Source organism: Rhineura floridana, chromosome 15 (assembly GCF_030035675.1).
Source record: "Rhineura floridana isolate rRhiFlo1 chromosome 15, rRhiFlo1.hap2, whole genome shotgun sequence".
In the NCBI taxonomy this organism is placed as follows: domain Eukaryota; kingdom Metazoa; phylum Chordata; class Lepidosauria; order Squamata; family Rhineuridae; genus Rhineura; species Rhineura floridana.
In genome coordinates, this window is record NC_084494.1 from 29,060,348 (window position 1) to 29,084,972 (window position 24,625).

The 24,625-nt window shown below is 48.1% G+C and overlaps 2 protein-coding genes across 5 annotated transcripts; one reads left to right on the top strand and one right to left on the bottom strand.

Moving 5' to 3' along the window:
- Positions 1 to 1,195: 1,195 nt before the first annotated feature.
- Positions 1,196 to 7,350, bottom strand: LOC133370821 (uncharacterized). Of its 3 annotated transcripts, none has more exons than XM_061597688.1 (3): positions 7,016 to 7,348; positions 5,481 to 5,570; positions 1,196 to 3,706 (listed from the first exon to the last, which is right to left on the bottom strand). In XM_061597688.1, exons 2-3 carry the CDS (start codon positions 5,562 to 5,564, stop codon positions 1,532 to 1,534), a joined length of 2,259 nt encoding a protein of 752 aa, XP_061453672.1. In that variant the 5' UTR covers positions 5,565 to 5,570; positions 7,016 to 7,348; the 3' UTR covers positions 1,196 to 1,531. The 3 variants fall into 3 exon arrangements, with proteins under 3 accessions (XP_061453672.1, XP_061453670.1, XP_061453673.1); XM_061597686.1 differs by having other exon boundaries at positions 7,044 to 7,347; XM_061597689.1 differs by lacking the exon at positions 5,481 to 5,570 and having other exon boundaries at positions 7,044 to 7,350.
- An 851-nt stretch (positions 7,351 to 8,201) lies between these two features.
- Positions 8,202 to 23,841, top strand: SMG9 (SMG9 nonsense mediated mRNA decay factor). Of its 2 annotated transcripts, none has more exons than XM_061597690.1 (14): positions 8,202 to 8,772; positions 10,752 to 10,908; positions 10,993 to 11,067; positions 11,840 to 12,083; positions 14,252 to 14,349; positions 14,620 to 14,732; positions 15,463 to 15,574; positions 16,652 to 16,747; positions 17,230 to 17,315; positions 18,737 to 18,843; positions 19,707 to 19,814; positions 20,835 to 20,960; positions 21,674 to 21,818; positions 23,071 to 23,841. In XM_061597690.1, the coding sequence occupies exons 2-14, from the start codon at positions 10,765 to 10,767 to the stop codon at positions 23,147 to 23,149; spliced, it is 1,533 nt and encodes a 510-aa protein (XP_061453674.1). In that variant the 5' UTR covers positions 8,202 to 8,772; positions 10,752 to 10,764; the 3' UTR covers positions 23,150 to 23,841. The 2 variants fall into 2 exon arrangements, with proteins under 2 accessions (XP_061453674.1, XP_061453675.1); XM_061597691.1 differs by lacking the exon at positions 8,202 to 8,772 and adding an exon at positions 8,828 to 8,911.
- The last annotated feature ends 784 nt before the right edge of the window (positions 23,842 to 24,625 follow it).

Consider the following 24,625-nt stretch of genomic DNA (forward strand, 5'->3'; position numbering starts at 1 on the left):
AAGCATAAGGCTTTGGACTGATCTGGCAAGGTAGCGTTTGTTTTCTTGTGGGGAAAATGGGAAACTGGGACCTCGAATGAGCTCATATTTCCTACTTCAGAATGATCAATGTAGGGCCCACTCCTGTCTCGGAGTAGTTCTGCCCGGCAGAGAACAAGAATGACGACTTTCTCTTTAGAAATGAGAACAGAGATGGTCTGTGCTCACATGACTTGACCAATCATGATTGACCTTATGAAGACAACACAATCCTGGAGCTGCCATCTTATTTGCCAGTGAGGCTCCTGTGTCTTTAACAGTTCCATGCCAGCTGAATTCAACAACTGACCCTTTTTACTATCAAGGAGCAGCAGTGGATAGGAAAAGCCTCCCCTGCAGCTTTCAAGAGCACTAGAGCTCTGCTAAGAAGTTGGTAACCCTACCTCTTCCCTACAGAAAGGGCGTATGGGAATGGTACAGAAGTAGCTGAGGATGTTATCCAATTAGTCTATTAAATATACATTCCTTAATTAAATCTATATTAATCTGCACGCAGAGAAAGGCAATGGGCTGGACTGCAACTAAGCTGGTTGAACCCACTTTTACCAATGAAATCTATGAGCCCTTGAGTAAAATTGCGATGATGACATCATCCGTTGATTTCAATGGGTCCTAAGTTCAACTAATTTAGACTGGATCTACCCCAATAATTCTAACGATATATGCAAGTGCCATTTTTAGCCGATGCAGACGTGTTCCCCAAGGCATCATCCCTTCTCTTGCAGGAAGCAGGGCTTCTTTTAATATGCTGCTTGCTGTCTATACTTTGTATAAGGACATTCATCAAAAAATCATCCTCAAGTATGTAAAAAGCTATTGACCGGTTCATCAGAAGGGGAGGGGGACACCTTTCCAAACATCTTTTCGATCGGCTGATCTGCTCCAGCAGGGGTAGGCTAAAGAAGTGCCCTTCAGATGTCGTTGGCCACAATGTCCATCAGCACCAGTAAGTACAGCCAATCGTCAGGGATGACGGGTTGCAGTCCAACAACATCTGGAGGGCGTCACTCTGGCTACCCCTGTGCTGCACGCTGCAGCCCTAGCAAGTAAACGCACACACTTCAGTTATTTCTTGTGAATGCAACCCACATGAGAAGCACAGGCAGCTGTTCCAAATATCCTCTGTGACACAAAAGCAAAGGGTTAAGGGGCTGACTTTTTGTGGGGTTTTTCGCTGTTTTAATTGCCATTGTCAAAATAACACTGGGTGGGGGGATAAAACCAAACATCCCAACAGAAATCAGTTAAGCTTTACAACCAGTAAACTGTGTTGGAAAAGGCTCCCCCAGAAGGAAATGGCCTTACCCCCCCATGAACGTACTAACTTCCAAGCCATCCTGCAGCTCTAAGACCATTGGGATAGTCCCCAGACACACCAGGCAAACCAGCAAGGGGCCTTTGGATACAAGGCTGGTGATCTCTCTGAGCCAGAGCTCCCGGAAAGCATCTCCAGATGTTCATTGCCCCAGGGTTGTGAGCAAGGCTGTCTGGCTCAGCCTGAGGGGAGGAAGCCCGACAGTGTGTAAACCCGAAGGCCGGGGCGCTGGTTCCTCACGTGATGCCAGAGGTACCGGGACAAGCGCCGGAAGCTGGCTCCACAAGGGCAGCTGAAATGGGCCAGGCGAGGGTAGCAGGAGCCGTGCCTTGCTAGGCCCATGTGCCCCTTGAGGGACTTCCCACAGGCCGCACAGATAAAGAGAGCTTTCTCCAGGTGCTGGAGCTGGTGCCTGAGGAGGTGAAGCAGGCCGCGGAAGGAAGTCCCGCATTCGCACAGGAAGCCCCGCCCTCGCCGCTTTGGCCATTTCTGGTGGGAGCGGAGTTGGGACATCCGACTGTAGCGCACCCCGCAGTCTGGGCACCTGAAGCGCCAAGTGGTCTTTTTCTTCCTAGTTGGCTTTCGTATTCTCTGGAAGGTCTGTCTGCCTGAATTGCTGCAGGGCTGGCCCGCTGCCAACCTTTGACCCGCCGAGTCAGGATCTACCTCCATGACAATGAAGTTATCCTCTGCCGCCACCTCGGTGGTGTAGGCTTCCTGCCCGGTCCTTGTGTTAGCCTCCCACGGCTCAGAGGCCACTGGAATGCCACCCCCTGTATCATACTCTAGGTCTAAGACCTCAGGATGGTCCCCAGGCATACTTGGTGCCAGGCGGACAACCAAGGGACCCTTGGGGGAAAGGCTAGTGGTCACTGTGGGAGATGGCTGTTTGTTTTGTTGACACAGATTTGGCAGGTAATCTGAGAGCTGCATGGTTGCGATCTGAGGCTCTGAAATCCTGTCCCCGTCACCCACTGGGTCCAAGGTCAAAGAGTTCCCATATGGGACAGTTATAAATTGAGGCTCTTGGTGCAAAGGAAGTAAGTGAAGGGTTGCCCAATCCAGAGAAGAAAGGTGAGGGTGAGGGTCTGGGTCCAGGTACAGCATGGGTGGGACTTCCGATGTCTTAATGATCACCTGTTGAAGGGGACCGGACTCCACTTGGCCTTCCACGACAGCCGCCTGATCCTCAGCCTGGAACAACACCGTCCTGACAAAGGCACAAGGATTCTGGGAGACCCAACCAGATGCGACGGCAGCCTGGTCCTTCACTCCGCTGAGCTGCAGGGAGCTCAGGCTGACTTGAGTGTCCAGGATGGCTGCCTGCTCCTCGGCCCTAAAGAAAAAAGGCTTGATGGCGCTCACGTTGCCCTGGCCATCAAATATAGCAGCTTGCACCTCGGCATAATGTGCTGTAGCGACCGGCCCAGCCTCTGCCTCGTCGCCATCCAGGAAAATGATCTGGTTGTCAGCGTTCATGACCGCCGGCTGGAACAGGCCCCCTGCCACCTGGCCTTCCAAGATAGCCTCCTGCTTCTGCCAAGGCTGCAGCAGCGTCACGCCAACATCTCCGTCCAGGATGGCCACGGAATTGCCAGGATGGGCGGGGCTGAGCAGGCTCTCCTCTTGCGAAGCCCCAGCAGCAGGCAGCCTTTTCTGGTGCTTGGCAACTTTCCGCTTGCTTGCCTTCTGGAGTCGGGGCGCCTGGAGGCTCTTTGTCTGCCTCGGACTCTCCTGCGTAACCAGAAGGCCAGATTTGTCTTTCTCTCTTAGCTGCTTTTCGGCAGCCCTGAGAGGCTTGTAAACGTAAGAGAGCTGGGAGGAGGAGGACGAGGAGGTGAAGGCGCGCCTGCTTCCTTTCCTGTGGCAGACCTTGATGCCCTTGCGCACCAGCTTCAGGTGCCACTTGGTGTGCCGGGCAAAGTGTTCTGGGTGCAGGAACCGCTTGCCGCACTCCAAGCAGCGCAGCTTGCGGGGCGGGGAGCGGGGTCGGAGGGGAGGCGCGGGCATCTGCGCCTCCTCTTGAGCATGGTCCTTTAGGTGCTGGGCGTAGTGCCACTCCTCCATGAAGACCTGCAGGCATTTCTGGCACTGATGAGCGCCGGACGCTGGAATTCCAGGTGTGTTGGGAAGACTTGGGCGCAATGGGCAGGGGTACAGAGGAGGCATCCATTTCGCGCAAGCGGGCGACTTGATGGCAGAGGGAGAGGCTGGCAGTCGCTGAGCTGGAAGACGCTGTGCAGGCCGGGGTGGGCGCTGAACGGGCAAGTAGAAAGTCAGATAGGCCTCCCCGTCGTCGTCACTGCTGGAGATGTCCAGGGCTTCCCAAGAGAGATAGTTCTTGGCATTTTCCTGGTGATGGAGGGAGAGAGAGGAGAGCTATTAATGGAACGGAAAGCAAAAACAGACACCATTAAACATTACATCCTATGGATGGGCTGTGTGCATGTCTCAATTCCACACAATGGGGGGGGGCAAGATGACAAGCACTGGGTGAAGAATACATTTCCTGATAAACTCAGCACACTCTCTTAAGTTTCTAGTCCTCTTGTTTGTGAACATAGGCTTGGAAGCACGTGGAGAGTGCTTAGAGAAATTTAAAAAGCCAGAGGAATTGCTGAATGAGATTTCCAGCAGATGTGAGTCGGGGTGGGGATGGGGTCTTGTGATTGCTAGAGATGTGAAGGCCCAGGAAAAAAAACTGCAGAAAAATTCAGGGGAGGGGGGGAACGAGAAAAAATAACAATGGTCCTCCCCCCATTTTTCTGGACCTTCACATCTCTAGAGATCACATCGCCCTTTGTCCCTATATTAATCTCATATCATTTGTGTTCTGTTTTTATTTTTATTTTATTTAACAAAATGTATGTACTGCTTGATTGTAGAAAACCTCTAAGTGGTTTACGAAAAAAAATAGTTCTACATTCTAAGTGGTCCACAAAGAAAGAAACAGTTAAAAGAAATACACACAGAAACAAAATGATTTAAAAGAAGGCAGTGATAAGTTAAAAAACAAATCGCAGAACAAACAGGTGAAAAAACTAACCCCCATCCCAACGTTTTCACAGAATGGAAGAAGGCCAGAAGCAGCCAAGTGAACATTAGGGGGATGGGTGGGTAAAAGTTCCAAATTTATCTCTGATGACAGAAAGGAGGTTGAGAAAAAAGGGGCAAGCTCCAATACTATAGAGATGATTTAAGCGATTAAACAGCTCCACAGCTCCTGAAGAAGTTACCTCCGAAACGCATACAGCTAGTAAATAAATCATCTCTATAGCACCGGAGCTTGCCTCTTTTCCCCCTCGACTATTGTTTGGTGCTTTCCCCCTCTTCATTCCTGTGACGACAGAAAAGGATCTTAAGCCATGGACCCGCCTTCCTAAGTTTGGAAAGTGCGAAAGAGCAGAGCTTCTGCTGAAGTTCTCAGAAAGCTGGTAGGTTTGCAGAGGCCTTAAACTATCCAGGGCGCAGGCCATTTATAGTGCAGTCCTAAATAAGTCATACTCAGAGTCAGACCCACTGAAATCAACAGATCTAGGTCAGTCATGTCCATTCTTTTCAGTGGGCCTTCTCCAAGTAAGGCTTACATCGGATACAACCCCATAATACTTAGTATTGATACACTAGCTTTTCGAAGTGATCAAAGCCTTATTCTTGATAATCCTAACAATGATTGTGCAAAGCAAGCCCCATGTTATCCTCCTATAATGGATACAAGACAGTGACTTGCCTTAAAGGCTATTGCCCAAGTCCACTACTGAGCAGATTATCTGAACCATGGACTTCCAGCTCACGCTCTTCACCACTATAATCAACAAGGTTTTTAAATGAGTTGTAATTTAAAGAGATGGGGAATTATTTTTAAAGCCAGAATGTTTTGTCAGTCTACTTGATGCTCCTCATACACTTCTGGGTTAGAGCACTGTAAGCAACTGGCCAACACACAGAATCTGAACCAACTGCAAAATTGAGGTGGAATAGTATAGAGCAGAATATAGACTCCTGGGGTCATTCTCTGCCTCTCGTATTACACTCACAAGCTGTAGGTTGGAGTGGATCTATAAATACAACGTAATTCAGGTATTCCCACACCAGTGGCAGAAAGAGCCAAGACCCCACTCCATACCAAGTGCAGAGGCAATTCATCCAGAGACCCATCTTCGGTCACTTCTATTTCAGCCCCAACTTCCATCCCTGCCACCAAATCCATAGCGCCCTGAAACGAGAAGAAACCTCTTGAGTGATCCTTGCCTCGTCCAGAAACTTAGAATCCAGAATTGCAAGCCACATCACATGAGAAACTGAAGGCCCGGAATATGTAATGGGGTGAATCTGCTCAGCTTGGGAACTTGAAGAAAGGGAGGACAGAGAAGACGACTCTGCCGCTCAATTCCAATGGGGCCCATTGGGCAAGGTGAGGAGGACCCAGGAGTCCTGGATCAGGAGGCCACAGCTCCCATACTAAGCTGCACCGCAGCACAGTTGAAACTTCTGCACAATTAAGATGCAGAAAAACTGTACCTGCCAACAGCTCCTCTTCCAAACCACTTTTTGTTTCTGAGCACACATGCAACCACTGCTGATTCCAGTGGGTCTTGTGCTACAGGAACCATGTGTAGAATTGCAGTTATTTTCACATATTCAGGGGCTCTCCTTATGTATCTCATCACACTGACTCTCCCTGCTGTGCTGGTCCTTACACCAGCCTTGGCTAACCTGACCAATCAACTTGGACTACAACTCCCAGGAGCCAAAACATCTGGAGGGCACACCAGGTTGGCCAAGGCTGCCTCACGCTCACATGGAGGCAGAACTCAAGTTCCGGCTACAGGTCTTGAATGGCACATCCCCACCCATGTTAAAGGTCAGGAAAGACGGTTCACAACCACCTCTGACTCTCTAAAACCAGCAGGAGGCATTATACAGGCCGTGGACCATTGGAGGCTCGCAGGCCAATCTTCTCTCTTAGACCACCCAGCTCCTGCTGGTTGCTGGGATACTTGCAAGCAATGCTGGATGAAGGCATGCCTTGCTAGATCAGATCAACACAGATTAAACCTGCCGTACCTGCTCAGAGATCTTGGCTATCTGCTGCAGCGTTGTAAAAACAAACAAAAAACCCGCACACAATCAGCTGGCAAAATAGTAAGTATGCCACACAAAGCTGACAGCAGGCCCATCCCTCCTTTAACTGCTCCAAGGGTGGCTGGTGCCCATTGGGACTGGCAGGGCGGAAGACCGGGAGCCAACAGCAGGTGGAGCCAAAGCCAATGACAGGCAGAGCCAACTAATCCCAGTTTTGCCCCCATCCTTCTCCCTGCCGAGTTCTACACGGGCAGCACTGAGACTAAGGAAGGGGAGGAAGCTGCCAACCAGTGACACCCCCTGGGCTGGTTGTAAGTCGGAAGGCAGGTAGGTGGGGGCTGGCTAACGTAGGTGGGGCGGCGATCCATTCGCCCTAATGGAGCCGCCCCCAAAGTTTACCTTTTATTTTCTACTTCTAGAGATAAGGACAAAACGAGGCAGTCCCGACTGCCCTTCCTGGCCCCATCCCGACTTAACACCCAGGGCCCCGGAGTCCAGCCCTGATTAATCACCTCCCCACACAGGGACCGGGGCGCCAAATGGCTCCGGGGAAGCCAACCAGGGCTACAAACTTGCCTCCTGTTTCTCTCCAGCTCGACCTTACCAAGGCGTGTCCGACAGGCCTCGCAGCTGCTCCGGGCCAGCCCAGCAATCCCTCCCGCATGGTGCTCGGAGGATCACGCTCGGAAGCATCCACTCAAGCCCGCACTCCAAGGGGAACCCTTCTTCCACCACGCGACCTCGTAATCTGCAGCCGCCTCCCTTTCGCAAAGAGCACGGCGGCACTTCCAGCCCAGCCGGAAACTGGCCTGAGGATGGTGGGGAGGCGCAGAGGCTTCTGGGAGTTGTAGTTCTCTGCCTCTCCACCAACCCCAACCGCTTTAGGGAGATCTTTGAACGCACGGACCTTCCCGCCCCGTACTTCGTTTCTGTTTACGGAGCCGCTAGTTCGCCAGGACCTCACGTCCTTCGTTGCCACGGAAGTCCTTTTCTCTCATTCTGGATGTGTGAAGGCTAGTGATAGCCGAAATGCACTCTGCACATGCTGTGAAACACCCTTAGGGGGCCCTGAACATATTCCAAACCTGAGCCTAAGCAAGAGTTTTTGGTGGGTCAAATGCACTCTGCACATGCTCTGAAACACCCTTTGGGGGCTTGTACATATTCCACGCCTGAGTTCAGAAATAGCTTTTAGCAGAGGTGCTGGTTTTTCAAGGAACTTACCCACTGGGGGGGCTTCTGAAGTTGCAGCAGTTTTGGTTTGGGGAAAAGTAAGGGGTTAAGAACGGGGAGACTAAAGGGGCGTAAGGTTTCTGTCTCTAAAAGTTAGACCCTTACAGAGCTACCTTCTGAGTTTCCCCAGAACAATTCTACCTGTTGGGGCAAGAAGCTGACCAAGGAGCTGTGTGCGTGGTGTGAATTTCACGGTTTGATCTGCGCTCAGCTTAGGCTGGTTTAAAAGGGGATGAGGCAAACGCATGCCAATGGCTACCTGGTCCCCAAACCACAAAGCCAGAGGCTGACTTTTTATTGATTTGCAATCTGCTCTAAAAAGAGCCTTTTTGAAAGCTGCGAGGGTGGGCAAAATGAGTTGATCCTTTAACTCAGTGGGACTTACGTCAGAAGAAATGTGCTTAGCATTGCGCTGAATGTTGTGTTGAATTAGTCAGCCAGGGTTTGGAGTTTTTTTGGCTATACGCTTCTACTTTTTATTATCATATTTATTAACAACAACGAATTACGCCCCCTCTGACAAGTTATAGTTAATAGCAAGGCAGACTGGTCAAAAAAGGCGGCTTCAGTGTTTTAATTTACATATGACAGTCCCTCCGCATTTTTTTCTCTGCTCCAACCACTAGATACCACTATCATTCCTAGATGGGAAGCCCCGCCTCCCCCATTCTCTCTGTCTGGCCTTTAGCTTCGTTCCAGTTCCACGCCACGCCCCCTGAATAAGGTCTATCTAAGCGTGCTTTGTTGGTATCTCAGACATGCGCACAAATTAAACTTCCCGCAACGAACCGTTCTGGATGGGGGTTGCAACCCGCGTACCCCGGGGCCACAAACTGAGCATGCGCCAAGTCAAAACTAACGGCGATCCCTCGTTCTGGGGCGAGAAATGACGCCCTGCGCATGTGCACAAACTGAAGCAACGGTGGCCGACGAGGATCCTTCTGCTACATTCCAAGATGCGCTGATTCACGCTACCGCATCCCAGTCGACTTGTAAAGAGATGTTATCGACTCCTGACGCTCCCTTCTGGTGCAAGTGACGCTCGGCGGTGGCTTTCCTCCATAAGCGACGTTATTGGCTTTCACCGCTCCGCTGCAAAGGTATTTCTCTGGGACGGGGGAGGTAGTTACGCCAGTATCCTTCCGCGGAACGTTAAGAGGACGTTAGCTGTATCCATCCTCCGGCAGTATAGGGCCGGCTACCGTCAGTTATTTCTCTTTAGATCCCTCCGCGGGACAGGTACTTCCTAGCTGGGCGACGTTAATGCACCTGATATGGAGACATTTCTGCCGATTATAATAGTCTTTTTGTTGCCCTCCTCCATAAAGCATCCTATAGTTGGGTCTTGCCTAGAAGCCATGACCTCTGACCTGGAATATTTTCTTTTAATCCCAAATGTTCAGATGCTGGTTGTGATTAGTCAGTAGAGAGGCACTTAGTACATGCTCAGAAGCAATATTATTTCCATGTACCTAACAATGTCTATTTGTACCCTCCTCCCTTTTTTTTGCAGCCAGCACAAAAATTAAGTTGACTGGCAGAGTCCAGTCATCTCCTCCATGGAATACCTTGTTGTCTGTGTAATGAGCAGCCCAGGGATAATTCCTTATGTTTGAAACAAGGTCCAGAGAAACAGCCTTACACTGGCTGCATTACGAAAAACATGGTTCCTTGTGATGCTGATAAGCCTAGCCTGTCATGCAGGTTTGTGTGGCCCTGTAGACAGGAGAAGTTAAAAAGGTTTTACTTACTTCTGTTTTCAATCATCTACAGTTTGCTGTGTTGTCCATGCCTGACAAGCTGTTATCTATCTTAACTATACAATGCTGGTTTGAGGTTCAATAAACAATAGTTGAGAAGATCACCTGCTCCAATCTGGTGCCCTCTACATATTGTGGATCACAGTTCCCATCATGGCCATTGCTGATGGGAGTTGTCCCAAACATCTGAAGGGCACCAGATTGGGAAAGACTAGTTTAGATTAACCAGGGTTCAGATGTAATTCTGGAGTTATAACTGGTTAATCAAAACTTCTCATCTCTTTGTGGCTATGCTGGAGGAAGAGAGTGGAGGGGGGAGTCCAGATTTGTTTCCATCATGATAAACCTTGGCTTATTATTGTGATACTTTGATGTAGCCATTGAGTCAGACAGCTGATTCATCTACCCAAGTGATCCAGGACTTGCCTTTGATTCTAAACTGCAACACAGTGCCCAGTTCAACATTTTTCTCCTCTTCCTTTGCAACTGGTTACCTTAAAGAGAAGGCAGGGCTCCTATATTTTTAACAGTAGTATAGGAGAGGTCATTTTAGCAGCTGCAGCTTGTACAGAGCAGAAAAAGCTACACCTACCAAAATATCCTCAACATGACTATGACAGATCAAGGAACTCTGTCCTCAGATTTATATGCCGTCCTTCAACAAAGTGTCCAGGGTGGCTTACAAGGTGAAATTACAACATCAAAACAAAATATAATAAAATTACAGCATGGTAAATACATTGAAAAGCATTAGGAGAATAGAAATGCCTAGCACAGAAAGGATAAGAGTGTTGGCAGTAGGTAGACCTTCCTGGGGAGAGATTTACACAGATGGGATGCCACCTCTGAACAGTAAGAGAGACTTTGGCAGAGCCCTTTGCCCTTATATATCTCAGATCCTCGCTCCCAGGAATTGGTTTGGTGGGAGAAAGGAGACAAAGACTGAGCAATTTGATATGGATTGGTTAAGTGCCTCTGAGCTTTTTTTGCAGAAACAGATGACTATTAAGCTGCTTATATAGTCAGACGAAAGATTATATACTGGTGTTTCTTGGGTTTTATGAAATTGTAACCTTTCAAAACCATTTCTGTATGTTTATTCTGGGCCTGCACCCCCCCCCAGCATACTGTCTCCAAGTTGGAAGCCTCACTTCCCTATGCTTGCCTGTCTTTTCCGCATCTTGTGATGCTGCTTTCCCACCTGCCCAGACCCCATAGCAGGTCCTGGATCCACTGCTCCTCCCCTCTGAAGTCTCCTTGGCATCCTTCTTCCATGTTATCATTCAGAAGCTTGACGGAGTTCTTTTTCCCTCTCCCAGGTTCTCTTTCCACATGTCTGAGTCGGGGCACAGCCAGCCGGGGCTGTATGAACGTCGTCGCCGCTGGAACCGTGACAAGGAGCTGGGTCACCAGAGCCTGTCTGGGCCGGGCCGGGATCGCGACTATGTCCCCTGGGATCGTGACCGAGACCGGCGGGTAAAGCCGACGCTTTGGCCATGATGGGAACAAGGTAAGGGAGCGGCCCAGGTGCCTGGCTTGACCCTGTTCTACCCCTTGTAGGACCCAGCGGACGAGCCGGTGGGGACTGTGATGCAGAAGACGCCCATCATCCTGGCCAAGCCACCTGCAGAGAGGGTAGGTTCGGAGACATGATAATGCCACACAGTGGCTGATGAGCCCTACTCACTAGCTTGATCCTACAGTGCCTGCAGAACTGAGCTCCTTTGGATGGTTTGGCTTGCTGCTGAGCCAAGAGGCTTGCCATTCAAGGGCTTAGCTGAAGTTTTTGACGCTGTCAGTCAAGGACAACTGATAACTAATTGAGAGTGATCAGCAACTAGTGGGTTACTCCATCAGCTTCCTCAAGGGGGGTACTGTATGGCCTCCTCAGTAGCCAGTTCTGTCTTTGTCTGCCTCTGACTACATATTTCATAATGGAGAGAGAAGATTTCCTCTTCTTCTCACAGGCACCATCCCTTCTCATTTCACCTTCTCTCTATGAATTCGCCTTTTTGAAGTTAAGCAGAGTGGGGTGGATGTCTGCCTGTTAGGGTGAATGGGGCGCTCTGCCACCAACCGCCTGCCCTTGGCCAGCCCCCACCTGCCTGCCTTCTTACTTGCAACCAGCCTGTCATTGGCTGTGGCTCCACCTATTGCTGGTCTTCTTGCCTTCCGCCCTGCCAGTCCTAAGGGGCACCTGCCACCATTGGTGGAGGAACAAAATCTGGAGTGTCCCCAGAAGGAAGGGACTCTCTGTTACTGCTCCAGCTGTTTTAGGTAGCACAGAGGGGGGTCATGTGCCCAGCACTGGGGAGACAGCTGTGGATATCTTGGTTTGAGCAGATGAGACTGTGCATCTGCTTCTGGCCGAGAGAGATGTTGGATCTCAGCCTCTGTGTCCTCACAGTCCAAGGGGGCCCCAACCCCCACTCCTACTCCAGCACCTGCTGCTGCCCCTGCCCTTGAGAAACCCATTGTGCTGATGAAGTCGCGGGAGGAAGGCAAAGGCCCTGCGGGAGCGACGGAAACATCAGTTCAGCCCCCTGCGGCTGTCGCCAAGGTGGAGAAGGAGGGCCAGCGTCCCACGCAGCCGGTCTACCAGATCCAGAACCGAGGCATGGGCTCCACTGCACCCAGTGGCGTCATGGACCGTAAGTACCGAGAGACGGCAACGTCCAGAGGTGAAGCTGTGTTAGTCTGTTCAGCAAAGCCAATGATGAGTCTTCTGGCACTGTAAAGGCCAGCTGTGATTAGAAGGGCTGCTAACAGGGAAGGGACATTGACGAAGCATTACCTCCTGATGCGTTGTCTCTGCACTGCACGAAATAAAATTAATCAAACTGAGGCTCTGATTAGTAATAAGCTCCCATGAGAGGCAGAGTGCTAGGAAACACAATGGCCAGTTAGGTAAACATGATATGAAGCATGTTAAGAATTTCTGTTTTTTACTTGTTAACCTTCATCCTGACTTCTTGGGTGCATTTGGACCTCCATGTGCACTTTTCATTGTGTCATTTACACATAAGTAGACATACAGGGGTGTCCTTCTAGGACATTGTCACAAATTGTAACCTGTATGACATCCCCAAATTTCAGCCAACTACCACTTACCGTTTTCCTTCTGGAAACCAAAGAATGTTCGGGGTCAAAACATACCCCAGCAAAAAGCCTTGGGGGTAAATTTCTGCCCTTTATTGTGCAATTTATACATAAGTAGACCTACTGCGTTGTCGTCCGAGGCACATTGTCACAGACTGTTATCTGTGCAACTTCCCCAAATTTCAGCCAGTTATCTGTTTTCCTTCCAGAAGTAAAAGTACCACTGGGGTCCAAAAACACCCCAGTTTACTCAATGTGCATGGAGAAGGCACCAATGTACACTGCTCAGAAAAATTCTGTCTCCTCTGAATAATCCTTTTTGGCTCAGGGTGTGTTGGTAGTGTCAACCACACTTGTGGCGACAAAAAAAAGGGGAGGTTTCTGGGGTACAAAGTGACCCCATCCTTTCATTGGAAATCTCATTGAGACCTAAACTTTCCTCCAAGTCAGGAAAGTGTAATTTTTTTGTAACAGTTGGGATGGTTAAAGTAAGATTCTGGTTCAGTGTGTCATAAGGCCTTGTGAAGTGTGCCGTGGTCAACTGAACCAACATAGCTGGATAGGTCCGTCACTCTGTACCCATCACAGCAAGAACTCTGTGTCGTTTTGATAACACCCGCCCAATATAAATGTGACCTCAGCCTGAGGGGGTGGCAGTGCATCCCCTATGCACGTTTGCTCTGAAGTAAGTCCCTTTGAGTTCAGTGGGACTTAATCTTAGGTAAGTGTGCAAAGGGCTGCATTTTGAGTTAAGATGCACTGGGATTCCTGGATACAGACTACACAGCTGACTAGGACTGAGGAAGCACCAGTTGCTCAGTAAAGTGCCCCATCACTGACACAGTTCTGACTCCACCTTTTGGGGGAGGGGGGAAGCTTTGGTCAAGAGTGTTCTTTCCCTCCAGGGCACTGTGATCCACTCGCCCTTTATCTCTGGGCCCAGCCTGCACGTTTGCCCAGAGGAATCGCTTGCCATTGCTTGCATTTTCAGAGAGGGCAGCTGAACAGGCAGTGAAAGGAGGAGAAGGAGGAGCTGCAGGACCAAGAGGTTCTAGAGAAAGGCAGTGGACCCTTTGTATGGGTGGGGCATCAGTAGGTGCCCAATTTTATCTATCCCTTTAGCCGGCCCTGTACTTACTGCACAAAGGGAGGGCAGACCTCTGGGAAGTACTATTAACTGGACAGTCCCACTGAAGATTGCCTACCTGTTCGTTTAGATGCTAATGCAGAAATCATACATGCATCCTCTTGCGTGTAGATGTGTAGTGTGCCTTCACTTCTAAGTTTTTGGGGGAGGTGCAAGAAACTGGCATAGGTGAGAAAAGTTTGGGGATCACTGTGCTAGTTCTTACGACTATGGAAATTGAATTGTGTAGGAATGTCTGGTGAACTCTGAAACAAGAAATAGGATAGAGCAGGACTTGGGGTGGTTCAGACATGTCTCATGAAACTTCATTGCCATCCCTAGTCTAAAAGCTAGACTATTTGGTGGGGGAGTGAACATGGTTTTTAAGTGCTCTTAAGGATTATCACCCATATTTTCTTTATGGGTTATTTGAATGGTTTGATTGAAAACCCTTTTGGGGTTTTCACTTTTGTTGTAAGTTGCTTAGAGACTTTTTTTGTAGCGAGCAACGAATGTCATATTAACTGTTATGTGGGACTGCTTATGAGACTGTCGTATGGCCCCTGTTAACTTCAGACCCTCTTGCCATTCTAGCTGTGGTTGGCCAGGCCAAGCTGCTAGCCCCGGAGAAGATGAAACACAGCATCAAGCTGGTGGACGACCAAATGAACTGGTGTGACAGCGCCATTGAGGTACTGGTCGAGGTCCAGAGATTTCCTGTGGTCACTTTTCATCTTGGTCTCCTTCCTCTTCCTGCAGCTTCCCTATTCTCCCTCAGTGTCCCATTTTCCAATGCCTTGGCACTCGTGCCGTGATCAGGAATGCCTTCATTGGAGTGGGTTCTTTCAGTGTGAACATCCCTCTGCACTGAGGAATATTGGCAACCCTGTCTAGATAATGCAAGTCTCTAAGCTCCCGTGATTTCTGTTCTAGCTGGCTTTTTTTTCCCTGTCTCTCATTAGTACCTCCTGGACCAAACAGATGTGCTGGTGGTTGGGGTGCTGGGACTGCAGGGTACAGGCAAATCCATGGTAATGTCGCTGCTCTCTACCAATCAGCCTGAAGAGGATCAGAGGTACTGGGGAGCTGGGGTAGGGGAAGTATTGGAGGAGGTTCCTCTCTTGGATGCTGCTCTTAGCTTGGAAGTGGCTCTGACTTTGTGCATTTTCCAGAGTTTTTTTTTTTTTTGGCCTGAAGACACTAGGTAATGAAGTTTGGCATGTTGGGTAATAAAGGTTTGAAGTTGCAAATTTGAAAAAGATTATGGCCTTGTAGTGATTTTGATTGGTTGGGAGAGATGGCTTCAGTTGTGGATTGGAAGGCTGATATAGAGGTACTAGAAGCCTGAAGCCAAAGAACTGGCTGGTTGAAATCAATATGTAACATTCCACTTACCCTTATGTTTTTAGCCTCTATCTTCTCTATCCTTCAACCTTCTTTATCATTCTGTTGCATCCTTAGAAACTTTCCTTCAACTGTCTTGCCTCTGGGATTTCTGCCCCTTAGATCCACTATCCACCCAAATCCCTTTCCAACCCAGAGCTTGCCTCATGAAGCTGTTCCTGTCTTTGGTATCTTAAGTAAGGTACTGCTAAACTGGCAACTTTCACTTCCCTCACACAAGTTAGATTGCGTACATTTTCTCAGCTTTGTTCCTTGAGGTGGTTGGAGTGATTTGAACATTCATGTCATTGCACCAGTTCAGCCAGTCAGTAATCGGGCTTTTCTGCACAAGCACAATGCAATGTAAATTTATCAACCCTACTTTGCTTTTTTCCTGCCAATCCTTCATTCCTCTCTTCCAGGACTTATGTGTTCCGCACTCAGAGCCAGGAGATCAAGGAGCGTGGGGGCAACCAGACCAGCGGCATTGACTTCTTCATCACACAAGAGCGTATCATCTTCCTTGACACTCAGGTCTCTGATTTGGCCATCTTTCTATAATTGCTTCCAGTTATACTTTGGAGAAACTCTCCATGCAACCTCTGGTTGTCCTTGCGTGGGGTCAAATGCCAGACCCCAGTTGCCTTCTACAATCACCTTTGGTGAAAGATCTACTTGTTCTTGTTTGAGACTGAAGGTTATTTGATCAAGGCTGCAGATCTGACTTGAAGCCCTTTAGGCAGCTAGTCACACCTCCGCTCCACAAGGCTTGTCTAGGCTGCAGAGGGGAAAGTGGCCCACAGGGTTTGCTAGGAGGAGTGAAATGGGGTGCAACAAAAAGAGAGGGTTGGAGCGTGTACCAGATTTGTTCAGTATCTGGGTGAGTGAAGGAAAAAACAAGCAAATAAGAGATAAGACTATAAACCGAAGAGGTCATTGTCTCAACCAGGGCTGTGGAGTCGGTACACCAGACCTTTGACTCCAACTCCGACTCCTCTATTTTTCTACTGTCCAACTCCTTCATAAATGGCAAATGTATATTAACTAGTAATAACAAATTTACTGTAGTAAAATGGTAGTACAAGGCATTTCATCACCACCACGTGAATCCAGAGCTTGGAAAAGTTACTTTTTTGAACTTCAACTCCCATGAACCCAATCCCTGGGGCTGATGGGAGTTGTAGTTCAAAAGTAACTTTTCCAAGCTCTGGATTCACGTGGTGGTGATGAAATGCCTTGTGCTACCATTTTACTACAGTAAATTTTTTATTACTAGTTAATATACATTTCCCATTTATGAAGGAGTTGGAGTCGGTACATTTCTACTGACTCTGACTCCACCCAAAATTGCTGCCGACTCCGACTCCACGACTCCGACTCCACAGCCCTGGTCTCAACTCAGAAGGTGTAATGCTGCATCCAAGAGCTGTGGGAGGAGGGCATGTCGTTTAGTAGGAAGGGTGGGGAAAAGCTGTGCCCTTTTTTGTTTTCCATCTAGAAGAGGACTAGCTTTAGCTAAGAAATGAAGACTGTCACCAGAGTAGCCTCAGCTTAGAAATGAAGATGAACAAACCCCTCCAAAGGCCTTTTTTCCTTTCTCTCTCTCCGTAGCCCATTCTCAGCCCCTCCATCCTAGATCACTTGATCAACAATGACCGCAAGCTGCCTCCAGAGTATAATCTACCTCATACCTACGTTGAGATGCAGGTAGGGACTGCTCTTGTTCTTTGTATGTTGGGTGATGGTGGAGGATGTGGGTGTAGGGAATGAGCTACAGAAGCTTCACCTCTGGAGAATGATGGGGGTGAACTTCCCTATTGAAATGAGGGGGGGTATCTCTGATGTGTTCATATTCTTAAGGCATGTGTGAAAATGAAAGCTAGAGGAACATTGGGAAAGCAGATCAGTCCGTCCTTCCTTTCAGTCTCACGTCCTGACTTAGTTCTGTTACGTCTCATCTCTTTCCCACTGGTCTTGCCCCTTCAGTCAACTCATCTGACCCCATGTGATGCCAAAAGATGTCTCCCACCAAAATAGAGCAGCTAATTTTGATGTGTGCTCCACTCAGTATGGGAGCAAAAGTGTCCTTTGGCTTGCATTCTTGCTCTGCTCAAAACCTCCACGAATACCCTTGTATCCCAAAGGACCTTGCTCTGACCATCTCCTACTCACAGCTGTTTTCCTTCCAGTCCCTCCAGATTGCTGCGTTCCTCTTCACCGTCTGCCATGTGGTCATTGTGGTGCAAGACTGGTTCACTGATCTGAGCCTGTACAGGTGGGACATGATAGTCACAGAATTGTAGAAAACTGAGTCGAACCAAAGACTTATTTAGGCTGACGTTGTCCAGTGCTTTGGGACTGGAGGAGACACCCTTCACTTTTCCTGCTGCCTAAGCAGAGGGCTGAGTATGACCTTTCTCTTTAAACATTGGAGTGTATTCAACTAAGTCCTTCTCAGAGTAGACCCACTGAAATGAATGAACCTAAGGTAGCTTTGTCTGTTAACTTCAGTGGGTCTATGCTGAGTAGGGCTAGCATGGAACACCACCCATAAATCTGAACTCTGCATGAAGGTAGGCCACATCTTCTTCCCAGTAAAAGCGGAATTCCACAACTTCTATATTTTAATACAAATTAAGCATATTGCGTGTTTTTGCTTATTTTGCTTTTTTTGTGTCTGCTTCTGGAAACTGTAGAGAGGAGTTTGCTGTACAGGGCACTGGAGTCATGGCCCTTTGGGCACAGGAAATCTTACTCAGCCCCTGAGATTTCACTAGGCGTGTGTGTGTGTGTGTGTGTGTCTTTTTAACTGCAGATGCCTTGATAAAACTCTAGGTCTTGTGTTCTTTACATATGCTTTACCACTAAGTTACGAACCAGCTCAGGCATGTGTTGGAAAAGCTGGCTTTCTTGAGGACTGCATTGCCTGGTCATCTAGTTGCTCTAGTGCTGAGATAGTTGGGGAAGTGAGGGATGACGATGGTTGGAATCCACTGATTTCATATATGCATTTGGAAATCCTCATTCCAGTTCTTAAGCTTTGAAGATGCATGTCTGCATTTGAAAATTCCAGGACCTCGACAGCTAAATTGTAGGACTAATCTTGAGAAAATGTTCAGCAATAGGAAAGGACTTTGCTACTTCAAATCTCTGTATAAAGCCTTGAGGTTTCTATTTGAAACGCCAAGTATTTTTAAAAAGCGATATTTTCAGCTATCAATTTTGAGGCCTTCTCGATAGAGAGAGAATGTCTGTTTTGAATCATAAGCCGTCTGGGGTGCACGTGTGATCATCTGGTTCGGTTTAGTGCAATTTCAGACAGGATAGAGGTATTTGCTTCTGTGGGTGCTAACGGATCATCTTCATGCCAATGACTAAATGCAAGTCCAGTAACTTGAAATGTTTTCTCTGGGTGAAAGCAGAAAAGAGGAGCTATATATGTATGCCCCTTCCACCCTCATGATTCTGCCATCATCTTTACACATGTCCCAGCTGTTTCCTGCTCAGAATTGGCATTGCTCATTTTCCTTGCAACAATAAAAACCAGGGAACTACTGTTAGCAGAAAGATCCTGAAGTCCTTCCTGTTCCCACAAGAGGGGGCGAAAGTCAAGTCTAGCACTCCTGCATCTTGTCTATTTATTTAACAATGTTGATAGCTTTCAGCTGCTTACAGTGTTCTACGTATCCATTGCAGGTTCCTGCAGACGGCTGAGATGGTCAAACCCTCCACTCCATCTCCCAGCCATGAATCCACTGGCTCTTCTGGCTCAGATGAGGGCACAGAATACTATCCACACATTGGTATGGAAGAACATAAGCCTGGCTTAACTGGCCTGGATCAGTGGTCTGTTCCTCCATCTCAGTATCCTAACTATGAGACTGATCTCGTGGCAGAGTCGGCCGGGGCCCTAGTGCCCTGGTAGAGCCCACAGCTGACACCTGCTCTGGGCCTCCTTAAAAAAAGAAAAATCTAGCTGGGCACCCCAAGCAGCACCTGACAGCTCAATCTAATTGCAGCTTTGATTTTCCACCACGGCCCCCAACTCTAGACATTGTGGGGAAGTTAAACGTCCTCCAGCAAACCTGCAGCTGCTCAGAACATTGCCTGACAGGAACCACCAATAGAGGACGGAGTCCACCAGACGGCCTTTTGCCCAGAGCCCTTCCAAACCTGTAGCTGGTCCTGGCGTTCGGAGCAGGAAGTGGTTGGTTGGTGGAGGTAGAGATTTGAGGGAGGGGAGCGGCGGAGGAGGCATGGAATGGTGAACACACAGGGCAAAGCAGAACGAGGCCGCACAAAGCTGTGTGGCATCCTCCTGTCGCATCTGAGCTCCCTTGGCGCTCTCTACATTTTCCTAGCTCTTCTCTTAGGGCAAGGTGTGGTTCCAGCACTGCAGCATTTCAGGCTGGATACTTAATTCTGCGTCTGTGTAGTGTGTTCCTGTGGGCGTGGCCAAGAAACACCCACAGCCATAAAAGCTGCTAGTTCAGAAATCTGAAGAGACGGTTCCCTTTCCTATGAGCCCTGCGTTTGGATCAGTTCTGACTTGGGGTGGGGGTGGCCATATCTCTTCTCTAGTTTTGAGCAATGGAGACAGGGTACGTGTAGTTCCTGATGCTTGTAAACCTTTGCCTTCTCCCTCCGTCTGTCCCCGTCTCTCTAGTTTTTCTCCAGAACAAAGCCAAGAGGGAGAATTTCTGCCCCCGGAACCTGAAGCAGATGCACCTTGTTATTGACAAAATTATGATGCACTCCCACCTGAAATATAAGGGTACCATTCCTCTTTCCAGTTTGCTTGAGTTCAGCAACATCTGGCGGGCCAAAGGTTCCCCACATCTGGGCTAAAGTGTGTGTGTATGGGGGGCCTTGTACACTCCTCTGAGCTCCTTGGAGGAACAGCAGGAAATTAATACATTGGATGGAGCCAGTGGTTAAACAAGGGGGGGAAAGTTGCTATTGAATTGCCAGTACGTAATTGTATGTGGAACAAGTGGTATATGTTTAATCTTTACATCGCTTTCCAAAGAACCGAGCAGACCCAGAGAGTGCTCTGAGGACAGATGCTGCTGTTGCCTTGTTAAATGATAGGAGGTTTTCTGAATGTCTGAGAACCACACGTGAGCATCACAGAAAGGGATAAAGTGTAATCAACTAATTTTGTCTGATTATGAGACTTTGGTGTTTATGTACACCAAAGGGGCAGGATAGAAATGGTTAATAAACAAAAATGATCACGAAAGCGAACTGGAAAATATACGCAGGTATTGCTGGGGCACACACAGCAGGTTTCTGTACTTAACTGTCCCTCCAGGGACTGTAGAGACAAAGCAGCATCAAATGACTGTGCAAACCCATCCCTAAGTCAGTTTGGGGGAGAGGTGGAGAGGATTCAGTGTAAGGGATAGGAGTGTTGAAGAAACTGAGGAGGAGCCGACACAGAGACTTGGGCTTTCTCATCCCAAACAGGGTAACATGGGAACAGCCAGCCTGTAGCTTCGTGGTAGAGCATTTTCTTTCCATGCAGAATGTTCCAGGTTCAATCCCTGGCATCACCAGGTAGAGCTGTGAACGTCTCTCGTCCTGGAGAGCCACTTCCAGTCAGTGTAGAAAATACTGAGCGAGATGGACCAATAGTCTGACTCTGTGTAAGGCAGCTTCCTATGCTAATCCAGCAGGCCAGTGGTCAGCACTGGCTTCCTGGCCACCGCCTATTAAGCTCCTGACCCAGAAAAACCAAGTTTTGGGGGTCTCAAGTCAGGTGTCTGCTTACCTGCACCGTTCTTTCCACCAGGTACCCTCTCCATGCTAGAATGCAACATATTTCCCGGCCTGCCCCAGAGTTACCTGGACTCAGAGGTCAACCTGTTCTTACTGCCTTTTATGGATAGTGATTCAGATGATACTCTGCCAAGGGCAGGTGAGTAGCTGGAGTTCTGTCCCCAGCCCTTTGCTTGATATTAAAATGCCCAGGACGGAAGTCCTCTCACCTGCATGGGATCCATTAGATCCCGAGCTGTCCCCACTGCCATCACATGACCACGCTGGGCGCAAGACATGTCTGAGCACTACACCACCTCCAGGCAGGTGCAGTGACTTGCAGCCAGCATTTAGATAGCAGTCTAAATTTATTGTCATCGGCCCAGCCCTGCGGAATGCTCTGCCAATAGAGATTCAGCAGGCATCTCCTGTTTTGACCTTTATACGCCTGCTTAAAACTTTTCCGTCCTGCCAGGCTTACGTAAGCAATTGAGAAGGTGTCTTTTTGCAGTACTCAATGCTGATTTAATATTTTTACATGGTTTTACTGTATGTGTATATGATTGTTGTAAACCGTTTTGATATTTTTAAAGAATAGTGGTATATAAATATTTTAATAAGTAAACATCAGGTTACAAATCCAGCCTATCAGGCATTCAGGCGGAGTGACCACTGATGCCCCCAAGGAGAGTGGAATTTAACCAAAGCTCAGTGTGTAGTTGCATGTTTTTTCCTCCAGGATCACTATTACTTATTTCATAGGGGTTTTTTCCCCTTATTGCAGTCCTTTTGGAAAGAGCTGTTTGCATTTGGGTAAAAGCTCCAGGTGCCTCCACAGATGCAGCAGTCAGCCTGTCTCCCTTTCTTTTGCAGCCCCTGGAAGTGGCCCCCTCTTCTCCCTCCTGCCTGGGTACAAGGGACACCCCAGCTTTCAGTCTCTGATAGCCAAGCTTCGGAGCCAGATTATGTCTATGTCCCGGCCTCAGCTGTCCCACACCATCCTGACTGAAAAGAACTGGTAAGTGTGTGCGTGTGTTTAACTTTGGTGATTGAAGTATTATGGGAGGATATATTAGAGGGGGACTTGGGGGCTGCCAAGCTGTTGTACACTGGATCAGCCTGTGTTCTTGTCAGGCAAGTCACTTTCCTTGTTCATCCTTCTATGTAATAAAATAGCAAGAAGGTTCCAGTTTCCTACACCTGCCACAATATGCTTTTACCTACAAAAGTTCATATCGCAATAAATTTTCATCTTGAATGTATTAGATGACTCTTTGCGTTTAGCAACCTGTGTGTCATTCCTGCGTGAGCATGTCGATGTCTACCTCCCAAGGAAGATGTGCACACCTGCATCATCCTTTTGAGGTAGCTCCACCTTAACCTTTCCTTCCATATCTTTGAAGAGAACTTTAAAGCCAGGGATGAGATTCAGGAATACTCTCCCTTCACAATAAACGCAATGCGAGTTTCACTCCAAGATGAAAGCTGCCTCCCTCCTGTGGGTGTGCATGCTCTCAAAATCTTTTGTTCTGTATGTAGACCACCCTCGGGAGATGCAAGAGGTACCAGATTTGCAACAGTGAATGGTTTGTGGAGATGTGGCCAGGGCAGTGGGTAGTGTTTCAGATGATGCTACTTCTTGTTGTTATATGCCTTCAAGTCGATTATGACTTATGGCGATCCTATGAATCAGCAACCTTCAATATCAATAGATGGTACTAGCCACTCTTAAAGATTGGGAGTGAACAGGCCTTTCCTTCTGTTCTAGTATGCCAATCAAAAGGCCTGCTGCATTACTTCTGTATGCAGGTTTACTGCACAAGTTGTAGTATCTGGTACCTAATACCAGAAAAGCAGCTTTTTCAGAAGTGCATTTTGTATTTTATAGCAAGTTTCTAGCTCACCTGCATGCAGAGAGATTTAGAAACAAGATGTGTCTGATAAAAGCTTGAAAACCCGAGATAGTCTTTTGTCAGGCAGGGATTCCCTACCTTCTCCTTGCGTCTTCTGTTTGCATGGCTTCACCTATCCCTGTTGGCTTTCTAACGCCAGCGGTCTGTGTTTTTTGCCTCACTCCATCGTGCTCATTCTCCTCCCCTTCTTGCTTCTGCAACTAAAAGCGGAAATGAATTCTGCACATTACATGCACATTTAAGTTGACATCACTTGCGGTTATTGTGAGGCCATTGTGGAACCGAGCAGAGAGCTCAATAGGATCAAATTTCTCTGTGGACTGAAGTTAACTGCTTTGCTGTTTCTTTCTTGGGCAGGTTCCACTACGCGGCTCGCATCTGGGATGGTGTGAAGAAATCTTCCGCTCTGTCTGAGTACAGCCGCCTGCTGGCATGAGTGTGACGTCCTTGCACTGGAGCTGTCGAGGGACAGCCAGACCCCCCCATTCCCCAAGTTGGGTGGGCCAGGGCATCTGTGCCCACGTCTAGAGGCACAAAGCGATGTGGGTGTCCCAGAGGCAGAAGTATAAGGGGGAAGCACTAGTCCTTTCCTGGGGCCGTGCAAATGTCAGGAGCAAAAATGCAGAATTGGTGTTGTGTCCTTCCTGGGCCATCCTGCTGCCTGCCACCCAATGTGGGTCTCGCTCTGTCTCTCTTAGGGCTTCGATTCCCACCTCCATGTCTAGGTGGGAGAGCTCTGCATGGCTTCTCATGTACTGCAGCTCTGAACAGAAGTCCTTCAGCCAGGGTGGGAGTTATGCCAGAACCACCTGTAACTTCCTACTTACCCTTGCAGGCAGAAAAGACCTCTGCAGTTGCAGTGGTGGCTCAGGGCAAAGGTCAATGGGGAGTGAGTGTTGTTGCTTTGAATACGTTGAGATACTTTTTCCCTGTTCTTCAATGTGTTGCTCATAAACGTCCATTTTGAGGGAAGCATACCCGGCCCCATCTCTCCTTCCTCCAGTCTAGGTCCCTTTCCTTAACCCACTCCCAGCTTTCTTGGTCCTGCAACAAAGTGGATAAATAACTCCCCTTTTGGAAATATTCCATTCTTGTTTAATAAATTATTCAAGCTGTCTCATGTGTTTGATTTTTCCTTTTAACATTGGACTGTCTCTTCTGTTAACAGTATCTGTAAACTCTGTGTGTCATCTGTGTGTGGATAGAGGCCTATATGGTGAGCACAGGCTGATCTATAAAATGATTGAAAAAATAATTTCAATAATTAAATCCCTCTAAAGAAGGGATACAAGGGGCCACATGCTTGTTTTTTCTGTAGAAGTCACACTTCTCGGGTCACGGGCCTGTGTGCGGGATGAAAATTGTCTTGAAAATAATTTTTGTTTCCCTGACCCACTCTTGAGGTGCTGGTACATTTCTTTAGCAGATTGGCAGTTCTTCTATAGCGCTGGCTCAACTGGTTTGTAATCCCTATCTTGGTGTTAGTGATTCACTCGGGTGGTCTCTATGGGCTGAGATATAGGCCTAGTTTGGATGTAATGCCAGACCATATTTTGGCTGCTAAACCATGATTTGGCATTGCATGAAGAACATGGAAGCATCCACCTCTTGGTTTTATACTAATCTGTATTTCTCATTAGGTCAAAACTGGGAGCCAAGCTATGGTTTGTGAAAACAAAATGCCAAGTTCAGAAACCACACTTTGATTCTGGTTTGCTTCAGTAAGCAATAGTTTTAAACTAATTAATTTGACTTTGTTGGACAAAAGAGCAAGTTGGTCAATAATTAAAAAAAGGAAGCAGATACCTCCAGTCTTTTCACAGCTGTGCTGGAGATGAGGGGCGAGTACACAAGCTCAAAGGCTACTCACGCTCCTTCTGAACCAAGCCATTTGTGCATGGTTAATAATGAA